The 12891-nt window shown below is 37.5% G+C and overlaps 1 protein-coding gene across 1 annotated transcript in view; it reads right to left on the bottom strand.

Annotated features, from left to right (window-relative positions):
• The window catches only part of ANXA10 (annexin A10), a 102246-nt gene that overhangs the window by 17804 nt on the left and 71551 nt on the right, over positions 1 to 12891 (bottom strand). Inside the window, exons 4-6 of the mRNA XM_049864180.1 lie at positions 7309 to 7422; positions 5749 to 5839; positions 4684 to 4763 (exon numbers count right to left, since the gene is read on the bottom strand). Of these exons, the coding sequence (XP_049720137.1) occupies positions 4684 to 4763; positions 5749 to 5839; positions 7309 to 7422 (285 nt within the window). The remainder of the gene's footprint in view (positions 1 to 4683; positions 4764 to 5748; positions 5840 to 7308; positions 7423 to 12891) is intronic.

Below are 12891 nucleotides of genomic sequence, written 5' to 3'. Positions count from 1 at the left end.
AACTGAGCAATATGATGAAATCCAATCAGCCCAAGTCATCAGCCTGTCCTCAATGTGAAGCAGTTAAATTGGCTTTCTCAGCAACGTTTTCTTTTAGGTTTATTCATTCTGAATTCAAAACAAACAATAACTTGGGTGCATACACACACAAATAGATAAAAAGAATTAAATCCAGGTTGCCTGGCAATGGATGGAATTGTTAGTTTCTGTTTTCATCTGGCATATATATTTATTCATTCTTTAATTAGATTGTACTAAGTATTATGAGTCACGGTATGATTTTTTATTATGCTTTAGGGGAAATTTTACAGAGCAAATTAGTTTCTCGTTAAACGATTAGTACACAAATTGTTTTGTGACATTGGTTGCCAACCCCATGATGTATCAACACTCTCCCCTTCTCTACCCTGGGTTCCCTATTTCCATTTGTCCAGTTTTCCTGTCCCTTCCTGCCTTCTTGTCTTGCTTTTCAGCTGCTATGCCCATTTAGTCTCGTATACATATTTGAACTATGAAGCACGTTCCTCACATGTGTTATTATTTCTTTTATAGGCTTGTCTAATCTTTGGCTAAAGGGAGAACTTCAGGAATGACTTCAGTACTGAGGTAAAAGGGTATCCGAGGGCCATACTCTTGGAGTTTCTCCAGCCTCTGTCAGACCAGTAAGTCTGGTCTTTTTTGTGAGTTTAAACTTTGTTCTACATTCTTCTCCTGCTCTGTCTGGGACCCTCTATTGTGATCCCTGTCAGAGAAGCCTGTGGTGGTAGCCAGGCACCATCTAGTTTTGCTGGACTCAGTCTGGTAGTTATGGTCCATTAGTCCTTTGGACTTATTTTTCCCTTATGTATTTGGTTTTCTTCATTCTTTGCTCCAGACGAGGTGGGAGCTGTTCAAAGCTTTTAAGCTCTCAGACACTACTCACCAAAGGAGAATGTAGAACATTTTCTTTATAAGCTGTGTTATGCCAATTGACCTAGATGTCACCTGACACTTGGCCCCCAGCCTCACCCAAGTAACTTAGTCCCTCAGGGAGTTTGAATGTCTATAAAGCTTCTATGACTTTGCCTTGATCAAGTTGTGCTGACCTCCCCAGTATTGTGTATTGTCTTACCCTTCACCAAAGTTACACTTATCTATTATCTAGTTAGTTTTTTACCCTCCCTACTCCTCCCCTCCCTAAACCAAAAAAAAAAAAAAAAACCAAACCCAGTGCGGTCGAGTTGATTCCAACTCATAGCAACCCTATAGGACAGAGTAGAACTGCCCCATAGAGTTTCCAAGGAGTGCCTGGTGGATTCAAACTGCCGACCCTTTGGTTAGCAGCCATAGCACTTAACCACTACGCCACCAGGGTTTCCCCTCTCCTCCCTAGTAACCATCAAAGATTCTTTCTGTGTGCAGACCTTTTCTCGAGTTTTTATAATAGTAGTCTCATATAGTATTTGTCCTTTTGTAATTGACTTGTTTCACTCAGCATAATGCCCTCCAGACTGATCCATGTTGGGAGATGTTTCCCAGATTCATCATCAAAAATTCATTAATTCTAGTTACCTATTTATTTGGTTAGAGCTCTGGTGGTGCAGGGGTTAAGAGCTTAGGCTGCTTATCAAGTGGTCAGCAGTTCTAATCCAACAGCTGCTCTTTGGAAACCCTATGGAGCAATTCTATTCTGTCCTATAGGGTCACTATGAATTGGAATCGACTCTACGGCCATGGGTTTGGTTTGGTTTTTGGTATGAGACTCATACAATAGGGTGTGAACAGTTGGCCACTTTCTACTTCTGCAGATTGGGAAGGATAGGAGTTATGAAATTAGAAACCAGGCATGAAGATAGATTGGTCACTAGATGGGAGCTGACTGACCGGCTGAATCACCACTTGGTCTAGAGCTGCTCACTTGTCAGGAGTACCTGGTCTGGTCGTTAAGTGGTCTTGACCAATGGTTTTCACCTTATGCTTTTAGACAACTATTACAAGAAAGAGATGAGCTAGGTAAATAATTGGCTGGCTTACAAACAGAAATAAAAAGCAGTAGAAAGAAATTCCAGAAGTTTGGTGTTTCTTGGTTCCTCAAAATTAGAATGGGAATCACTTATTTATATTAAGTAATGGGAGCTGAGACTTAAAGAGGCTTAGAATGAATGGCAAAAGCCCTTTATGATTCAGCCCTGCAGTAAATATCCTGCTAAGTTTATTACCTGTGATGGTCTTCAAGTCATTGACTTAAGTTGTGAAAAATAGAGACATAAGTCAGTGCATAGATGCAAAGATAACTCATATTTGATAAATATATCTAGGGAAGAACTTTGGGTGTGGCTAATTAGTACATGGAACTGATGGAAGCAAGGCGATCAGAACCCTTCTAATCTTTTTAGGAGTTTGTATTTCTGAAAATATTGGAAACCCAAATTAAAAAAAAAAAGCCATTCAAGCTGTAAACATGCCCTTAACCTCCAAATTAGCCAGACTTGAGCTGTGAAGGGTATACTCCACAGCACCACTTAAGATAAAATTGTGGAGGATAAAGAACAAGGAAGAACCCCTCAGAGTTTGGTACCAGGAGCCTCAAAAGTGTTCAGGCTAAAAACCAATAATCTAGGAACTCACAGAGGCAGCTGGCACTGGAGTGGCTCATAGAAAAGGAAGAAGGAGTAGACAGAGAGTTTTTATGTGTGGGGCATTGGGGTTCTGAGGGCATAGGCAGCATTGTCACTCTAGTCTCTTTCCCTTGGTTCTTTCTGTCTTCTTTTAAGTACCACGCTTCCACCTTTATTTCCACTAAATGGACTTTCATTTTTTCTTCTTCTTTCAGAGGCCATGGAATCTTTTCTCAATGTCAAATCCTATGTACAACATTCTGTTTACCTACAGCTTATATCGTATCAGTGATTGCAAAGGTGACGCAGAACTGGACAACATTTGGTTCTGTTGTACATGGGGTTTCCATGAGTCAGAGCTGTTTGCACAGCAATTAACAACAATAACATGGCTTATTGTGAAATTCCATGGCAACAACTCAAAGTGATGTTCTTGACATATAAAGGAAAGGTTTGAGGATTTAGAAACTCTTGTTTTATCATACACATATACACACACTCACACAGATACACAATCAAAATGCTGACTCTTGAAACATTTTCCCCAGCTATAGCAGTGGTGAAGCATTTGGCTGCTAACCAAAAGGTTAGCAGTTTGAATCCACCAGCTGCTTCTTAGAAACTCTATGGGGCAGTTCTACTCTGTCCTATAGAGTCACTATGAGTTGGAATCGACTTGATGGCAATAAGTTTGGTTTTTTGGTATGAGCTTCCAGATTATCTTTTGGTAGGTAAGCATTGAACACTATTTTGTTGCATTCTTGAATGCCTTTGTTCAACAGGATTATGGGCACGTTCAAGAATCTGTGCAAGACAAGAGATAATTCTATTGTTAAAATATTATTCTTATTACAAGGTTAATATGTGGAGTGTTTCCAAGCACTACTGATTGAATAGAAATAATTACACATCATTTAGTCAGTACAGAAAAATAAAGTGGCAAAATCTAATTTTATTTTGAAGCAATTTTCCTTTGTGGCAATATTATAGGCAGTACTGAGGATCATAGGCTAGCACTTGGGATTCTATGGAATTAAATTCGAATTCTAAATTTCTACCTACTAGCTCTTTAGACACTCAGAAAACAAGGACCTTATACTTTTTGATTCTCTGTTTTCTCATTTCTAAAGTGCTCATAAGAATATTTAATTGTAGTGTTTTTATAGCTACTAAATGAGAAAATACGCTTCTTTCCTTTCTCATTACTGGGCGCTTAGTAGGAGAAAAGTTAGTATGTTCCCAGCTTGTTTCGCAGCTCTAAAAAATGGATTTAGAGATGGAATATTCTAACTGAGAAATAGAATATTCTAAATGGAATATTTTAATCTTTTAAATCACGTGGCATATGTAATTAAGTATGTATATATAAACTCAAAACCCATTGCTGTCAATTCGATTCTGGCTCATAGCAACCCTACAGGACACAGTAGAATTACCCATAGGGCTTCCAAGGCTGTAAAATCTCACGGAAGCAGATTGTCACATCTTTCTCCCACGGAGTGGTTGGTGGTTTTAAACCACCGACCTTTTGGTTAGCAGATGAGCCTTTAACCATTGAGCCATCAGGGCTCCTTTGTATGTATGTGTGTGTGTGAGCCTGACTAGTAGTTACCCTATGGGGCAGAGTAGAACTGCCCCACAGGGTTTCCAAGGAGAAGCTGGTGGATTCAAACTGCCGACATTTTGGTTAGTGCTGTAGCACTTAACCATTAGCCACCAGGACTCCCATACACACACACACACACACACACACACACACACACAGAGGGAAGAGGTGGAGGGCCTTAACAATTTGTACTACCCACGAACTGATATACATACGTACATATACATATATTTATAATTATCCTAAGTAGAAATTTATTTGTATTTTTTGAAAACAGAGTTGATGCATTATTCATATTTGTTTGTTCCTGCTTCCAACCTGAGTTTAGCCTTGAATTTAGCTGGTATTCAGTAAATGCTATTATACAGAAGTTACAGTTAAACTTTAACTTGAGTTTCTTGTCCTAGTTTTCGAAAATGACATGACATACAGCCTTTTTTTTAAATAGCGCAAAACAATTTGAATTTTGGAATGCCATACCTGAACCAAGTTCATGAGGGTGTCTCTGAAGTGTCCTGAGGTCTCTGAGTAAATGTCCCCTTGAAGGTCACTGCCGTATTCTGGGAAAAAAAAATGTCTATTTTAAAGGTATGAGTTAGAATAACATAGCAATGAGCTTTGAATAAATTGATGCTACTTCCTCAGCTGTGAATGAAAAGCACAGGAAATATAGTCAAGCTGTTGACATTTCTTTGCCTTTTGCCACCTTTTACCAAATGTAGCAATAAATAGTCTGCCAATGAAACCTTGTACCTAATAGTAATGTAGGCAGAGGTCTTAAAAGTACTATTTTTTTTCCCAAAATTGAAAAACAACATTGAAAGTCATTTCATATTTTCTAATTCTCAAAATTAAGAATCATGCATTTCATTTCTTATAGGCTGCTGCCCAGGCCACAGCTCTTCCCAAATGCTTTGTCTCATTTCCATATTAGAAGGGAAGGCTCTTACTTCATCCTCCTTGGGTGAATCTTGTTTTTGTTCAAATGCAATAGAGCTGTCTGGAACATTTTCTGGACATTCAATTTTACAGAATACATTATGCGATGGAACTTTACGCATTCAATTTTCTTGAAATGAAAAGAGTCAAGCTATTCTACTTTTCAAATGTGCAAAAGAGATGATTTTGAGGCAGACTACAGGGATTATGAAATTCATGTTAAGTGAAGTGGTTATCTATATTTTAAAAAATTCACTGAACAATTGTTCTGTTTTGCTTCATTTGATCTAGGTGTCTGGTCTCCCCTGGGTAAGAGATAATATGTCCCCTGAACCAAGGTGCTGGACACTTGCTTTTCTTAAGGAAAATAGCCACCTCTTAGACACTGGTCGTTTTTCCTAGAAAATTTGGTTAGTTTGATTGTCTAAGGAATTGTTTTCTTTTTAGTAGCCTAATCATCAATTTTATTTGATGAGTTCATTGGTCTTGAGTGAGTCATATTTAAAATATGGAAATGCCCCATAAAAATCCTTAAAATACACACAGTGGAATATTTTTGTGTGTTATTTGGAAATATAAAGTTAATATGTGTGTAAATTCCCTTACGCAAACAGTAGGCTTCTCGCATCTGGAAAATTTCTCCATTTGTTCTTGAAGCTAATATATCAATGAGGCAATTCTCTTCAGTGCCTACTCCCTAGAAAGACAGAGAAAGAAAATATAAAGATATTTCTATTGGGATTAAGAGTCATCTTATATAGAATAAAGGGATATGGCATTCCTGGTATTCTGGGAGGTTGTGTGTTTGGGATTGAGACTCAGTTTGAATTCTGGCCCTACCATTTACTCCCGGTTTGACCCTGAGAAGATTATATTATCCACAACTCTGTTCCTTTAGTTAAAATAATGCAATACAGGCATTTATAAATGATGTGGAAAAGAAGTGTTTAAACATTGCTCATGACATTGAGCATTTCCATTTTGCTCCTGGAATATGACTTCTTCAGCAAGCTAAAATTAGAACATAGGTCTCCTCGGGATGTTTCAGGGACCTGCCCTTCCTCTCCCTAGATGAAGAATTTTGTACAACCTGCCTAGACATTTGGAATGGGTGCTTTCTAGGGTCTCTTACAACCATATATATATTTGTCTCTGATAATGGTTGTAAAGACAACACACTTTTTTCCAGGAAAGTTTCAGAAATTCTTAGCATTCTAAGAAATATTGATCAATTATATCAGTTTTGTTTAAACAGCAACAAGTAACTTCATTCTTATAATTTTCAGTCACATACTTTTATAAGAGGTAGACATTGACATATACAACCTTTTTTTTAAAGCAATTAGAAATTCTCTTGAATTTTATACAACGTCTATGCTGAGCAGCAAACATGATGGCCACAATCCATGTTCCCTTAATTTTTTTTTTTTTCCTACTTTGTCACACATCGTTCACAGATTGTGGTAATCTCGTCATTGGCAGCCATTATATTGGAATAATTTCAACCGTTTTGCAGGTGGTTAATATCAGGATTTGGAAAGAAGGAGAAGAGGACTTCTTTCTCCCCATCCCTTGCCAACAAAATCTGTACCAAGTCTGCAGTCAATTTATTTCGTGGAAATGACTTTTCTGTAAGGAAGAACCATTCTAAGCCTTCAAAAGCAAAATTCTGATACCTTTAAGCAATAGTTTTTGTAAAGGACTAAATGAAGGTCATAAAAATAAACAAAGAGGGTATCTAAATCCTGTGTCTGATTCAGGGTTCTATTTTTATTTCATGGGCCAAATTTTTACAAATATTGTGAAGAGAGTCACCTGATTTGTAACTTTCCCCATTAATATACCAATAAATATTGAGGAGAGGCCGTCTGAGTAAGTACTTTTTTCCTTTGGGTAGCTTAGCAAGTGGTTGGCTCAGTATATCTGAGTTTGTACAACAAATAAGCAGACTCATCCCAAATCCTGAGATACAGCGGCTCCCCCTCTGCCCCACCCTAATAAGGCCACTTCCCCTGACTGTAACATGTTCACTGTAAGCTTCTTGCTCAGATATCTTATCCCCCGCTCCCAATTCTGTAAGTGCGTAGAGACTCACTGAGCAGTTCCCCCTGTACTGGATTATCTGTCTGAGTCTGTTACACGTATGTTTTTGGATCAGGTCACTACCTTCATGGCATGCCAGAGCTCATGAGCATCGTAAGACGGTGGTGGGTACATGAGGCCAACCATAACATCTTTGAAATGATCTGAAAGTGTCTCCTTCAGATCACCAATCAGGTCCTGTTGAGAGGGGGGGAAGTAAAACATTTTATTAAATCAGTTACCAAGTTTACAAGAGAAATGAAGTAATTGCAGAAAATCTTCCGGTAACAGTTCCTTTTCCCTACCGGTTCACACAGTAACAAGTCTGGTTTTGAGTCATGCATATGTAAGTGGATTACCCCGGGTTATAGACTTCATGGAGCCCTGATGGTGCAGTGGTTAAGTGCTCAGCTGCTAACCCAAAAGGTTGGCAGTTTGAATCCATCAGCTGCTCCTTGAAAACCCAATGAGGGAGTTCTACTCTGTCCTAGAGGGTCCTCATGAGTCGGAATTGATTCGACAGCAACGGGTTTGGTGTTTTTTTGGTTTATAGACTTCATAGCTTGGAAATGACTGACTTACTGATAGTCTTTTCACAATCCTTATCCCCAGTCCCTCTCATGATTTGATTATGAAAATGAATAAAGTTGAAACCTAAGAACATTTTAGTTGGGTGTTCTTTCTTTTCTCGTGCAGAATCAATTAACATTTTACTTTAAAATAATTATCTTATCGTTACAGCAGTCTCTTTTAGCTGGGACAATCTCTGTAGTATTGTCAAAAAGCATACTGAAAAGGATTTAGTAAGTAATCTTAGAAGTTTCTTCAAATAGCACATTAATATACCTATTTAAAATATTGAAAGCTAAACACTAAAGAAAAAGACAGTGGATTTTTTTTTCTTAGAATACAGTACAAAGACATAAAATTGATGATTTTAATTTTTTCCTAGTACAGGGTGCAATTTAAAAATGCATGGAATTTATTTTCTGTAGAATTATAAACATACCTTTAAATATAAAGATAATTCAAATAAAGATATAAAAATATTTAAATAAGATTTATTAAATAAACTTGAAAAATTTACAATATCTTGCAAAAATATATAGAGATTATTCAGAATTACATTTAAAATATGCAATATTTTAGTCTTAGCTTTTTAGGTGGTTCAATGATAGAATTCAAGTATAAGGTACAAGACACAATAAGCATTATTAGCATAAAAACTGCAATTCATTCATTCGTTCATTCATGATTCATTAATTCATCCAATGAATACCTGATTGGCCAGGCTATTTCAGGGACTGGGGGGTCCAGTGTTCAACTGCATAGATGGGGTCTCTATTCTTATTGAGCTTACAGTAAATGGAAGAGGAGACTGAGATTCATGAAGGACTAAAGATTTCTAAGAAGTTCATTTAATAATCAGGATACTTTATCCAATTATATAAAATACAGATAACTGCAACCTCTTTTATTTTTACTTGGCTGCCTGAAATAAAGAAACATTATTGAAATAATCAGTTTCTTTCATAAAATATTTTCTGTTTTGGTCTATATGTTCAGATTGAAGGTATTGGGGTCTGGGGAATGGATTTTTAGACTGTTATAGGGTTCAATGACTTTTGAGAGATCTAGGCCGTCCAGAGGAAAGAGACTCTCTTCCTATACTTGACTCTAAAAGACCACCAACATAGCTTCCAGAGAGGTATGTTGTTGTTGTTGTTAGGTGCTGTTGGGTTGGTTCTGACTTATAGTGACACTATAGGACTTTTTTTTTTTATAGGACAGAGTAGAACGGCCCCATAGTGTTTCCAAGCAGCAGCTGGTGGATTTGAACTGCCGACTGAGCTCTTAACCACTACACACCGGTGCTCCCCAGAGAGGTATGTAAAACCCATAGTTGAATAAATCAAGATTAAAGTATCTATACAGAAAAGCAAACCTGTTACCATCAAGTCAATTTTGGCTCATAGCAACCATATAGGACAGAGTAGAACTGCCCCATAGAGTTTCCAGAGAGTGTGTAGTGGATTTGAACTGCCAACCGAGCTTTTAACCACTATGCCAACAGTGCTTCCAGAGAGGTATGCATACCCATAGTTAAATAAATCAAGATTAAAGGATCTAGGCAAAAAACCAAAGCTGTCACCACTGAGTCAATTTGGAGCCATAGTGACACTATAGAACAGAGTAGAACTGCTCCATAGGGTTTCCGAGGAGTGCCTGGTGGATTCAAACTGCCAACCTTTTGGTTAGCAGCCATGGCTCTTAACCACTATGCCACCACTCTTTCAAGCAGGTAGATATACTGATGGTGTCGTTTATAACATATATCTAGCAAATACCAGCAGCCTACCTGAGTCAATGGATTAAATACTTGCTTTCATATACTGTATCTTTTTTTTTTTTTTCCATATACTGTATCTAGGAACCCTGGTGGCGCAGTGGTTAAGAGATCAGCTGCTAACCAAAGGTCGGCGGTTCAAATCCACCAGCTGCTCCTTGGAAACCCTATGGGGCAGTTGTACTCTGCCTAATAGGGTTACTATGAGTTGGAATGGACGCCATGGCAACTGGTTGAGTTTTGTTTTTTATAATCCTCACGATAATCCTGTGAAGCTTTTATTATTACTCCCATTCTCTTCCTGAGGAAATCGGGGCACAGAGAAGTTAATTAACTTGCTTAGGGTCATATGACTATTAAGTGGTAATGTCAGAATTTGAACCCAGTATTTCCAACTCTGGATCCCATGCTCTGTATATCTGATCTGACCAGCTGTCTGTATAAAATATAAAGAATATGGCTTCTGTGGGTTTGAGGCTGTGAACTTTCTTAAAGAGTACTAAGTGTGTATGTACCCACACAGAAGAGGAGAAATCAATTTCTGCTGTTTTTTTTTTCTGTTCCTGTGTGCATAGGCTGGTGTTTAGTCTTCTACAGACTACTTGAACACTTGTTTTGTAACTTCTCAAATATCTCTCTCTAGAACACATTTCCTAAATTCCAATACCTTTTACCTCAAATACGGTCTTTTAACTCAATATCTCTTACTACTACTTTCTCCTACAGAAATGGATAAAGACGTTTTCATTTTGAATCTTTCGCCGTTTCTCTATTAGTTCTTCACTGAATATTTACGGCCATTTGAAATGATCAATTTTATCATTTTGCATCATCGAGAGATATGGGTCTTAATTGATATCAGCTATTTCAACTTTAGTTCCGACCCCCTTATTAATTTTAAAATGTCCTTAGAATTATTAGCATAAATAATGTTCAGCTAGTTGTTTTGATGTGTTAAAAGGAAAGGTTAGAACACTCATTTCTTTCTTTAATGGACTCTTTTATGTAAGATTAAATAAATAATTTTAAAAGGGAAAAGATATTCATGTAGGGAGCCTATCAGAGTCTCTAATAGAATGACATTACTTCTTTTTATTAAGCAATTAGTATGTGCCAGACCATGTAATACATGTCATTCTACTTGAATTAATTCTTAAGAACCTATGCAAGGAATAATTCATTTACAGGGGAGAAGCTGAACAAGAGTGACTAAGAATTGTCTTGGGGTCACACTGCAAATAGGTGACAGGGAAGGAATGTAGATTCATGTCTGAGTGATTGGATCCCCCCAGCCTTAGACACAACTTCTAGCTGGTAGATTGTGTCAAGCCTCTCCTGATCTCTGGCTAACTCGATCTCTAAAAGATGACCTTGATCTGCTCTTTTGGATTTCAAACTTACATTCTCTTATGTGTCTTGACAATCTGCCTCCAAACTTCAATTTAACCCTTAGGATCATTCTCTTAATTCTAGATTTGGAAGTAGAGGGCGTGGCATGTTAACTATGCTGTTCTGACCGGGCTTTCTTTGAATTCTCAATCTTGTTACTTCACTTTCTCCCCTGACCACCTGGAGCTCCTTCTCAACAGTGGGCATCTTGTACAGTTGGAGTGGGGCCTGGCTGAGAAATTTCCTTCCATAAGGCTTGTGATGGGCCCTTTTGTGATTCTGAGGAAAATTATTAAGTATCCAACTTATGTTGAAATAGGTGTAACTGAGAGAAAATAATAATTACTTTATAAAGCCTCCTGCTCCAGTATTTCCAAAAATGTAAAACATTTTTTGAAAGATATTAATGTTGTCAAGCTGGGATGTAAAAAAAAAAAAAAAAGAGAGAGAGAAAATAGCTCAAATTAAAAATAAAAACTAGATTCCTGAAAAAGCATCCGCAAAAGGTACTGAATTCTCTTTGGATCCATTTGACAAATACTAAGTCACACCAGGAATATAAATTAATTCATTAATGCATTTTGATCCTGACAACATGCCTGGGGAAACAGATTAATAATAGGAATCAAATCCAATTAAAAAGCCTTCCGTACAATCAGGCCCAGGATTAATGAAGAGAGTCTTGAGAAGTGAGGATTCTAGATTATCATTATTAATGATTTAAATGATCATTTTCTATGATATTATTTCAAGAAGAAAAAATTAGATCATGTTAAAACTTACTTGAAAAGGAATCGCTCTATTTATTGCTTTTGAGTATTTCTCTATTTCATTTTTCTTATGCCCAAATTGGCATTCTTGCAAAGCCAATTTAAAGATAGTCGTGATTTTAACGATAAAGGAACTGATATTAATTGCATTTCTGTTAAGAAGTATGTACTTTGCAAGATACTTTACACAGGATTGTTCATTAAACCTGATAAGAAATTTGCTAAGCAGATTTCAATATCTCAGATTTGTAAGTGAGCAAATGGAATTTCTGATTAAGTACATTGCCAAAGATAATCAATGGCACCATTGAGCTTTTGTGCCAAGATTGTTTGACTCTTTCCACTGTACCCATGATTTCTCCAACTATACTTTTATTTACTTGCTTTATTTTTCTATTACAAAGCAACATGTTATTCTGAAAAGATGCTTAAAAGTTGCTTAAATAATAATTTATCAAGAAAGGGAGTAAAACGCATCGATAAAGAACAGTGACGAATCTGAAACATTTCATGACATGGAGGAACCTGGAAGGCATTATGCTGAGTGAAATTAGTCAGAGGCAAAAGGACAAATATTGTATAAGACCACTATTATAAGATCTTGAGAAATAGTATAAACTGAGAAGAACACATACTTTTGTGGTTACGAGGTGGGGAGGGAGGTAGGGTGGGAGAGGGTTATTTACTGATTGGTTAGTAGATAAGAACTACTTTAGGTGAAGGGAAGGACAATACTCAATACAAGGAAGGTCAGCTCAACTGGACTGGACCAAACGCGAAGAAATTTCTGGGATAAACTGAATGCTTCAAAGGTCAGCGGAGCAAGGGCGGGGGTTTGGGGACTATGGCGTAAGGGGACTTCTAAGTCAATTGGCAAAATAATTCTATTACGAAAACATTCTGCATCCCCCTTTGAAATGTGGTGTCTGGGGTCTTAAATGCTCACAAGCGGCCATCTAAGATGCATCAATTGGTCTCAACCCACCTGGATCAAAGGAGAATGAAGAACACCAAGGTCACACGATAACTATGAGCCCAAGAGACAGAAAGGGCCACGTGAACCAGAGACTTACATCATCCTGAGACCAGAAGAACTAGATGGTGCCTGGCCACAACCGATGACTGCCCTGACAGGGAGCACAACAGAGAACCCCTGAGGGA

This window comes from Elephas maximus, chromosome 21 (assembly GCF_024166365.1).
Source record: "Elephas maximus indicus isolate mEleMax1 chromosome 21, mEleMax1 primary haplotype, whole genome shotgun sequence".
NCBI classification, from domain to species: Eukaryota; Metazoa; Chordata; class Mammalia; order Proboscidea; family Elephantidae; genus Elephas; species Elephas maximus.
The sequence above is the reverse complement of the archived record's forward strand: the minus strand, read 5'-3'. Positions and strand labels throughout refer to the sequence as shown.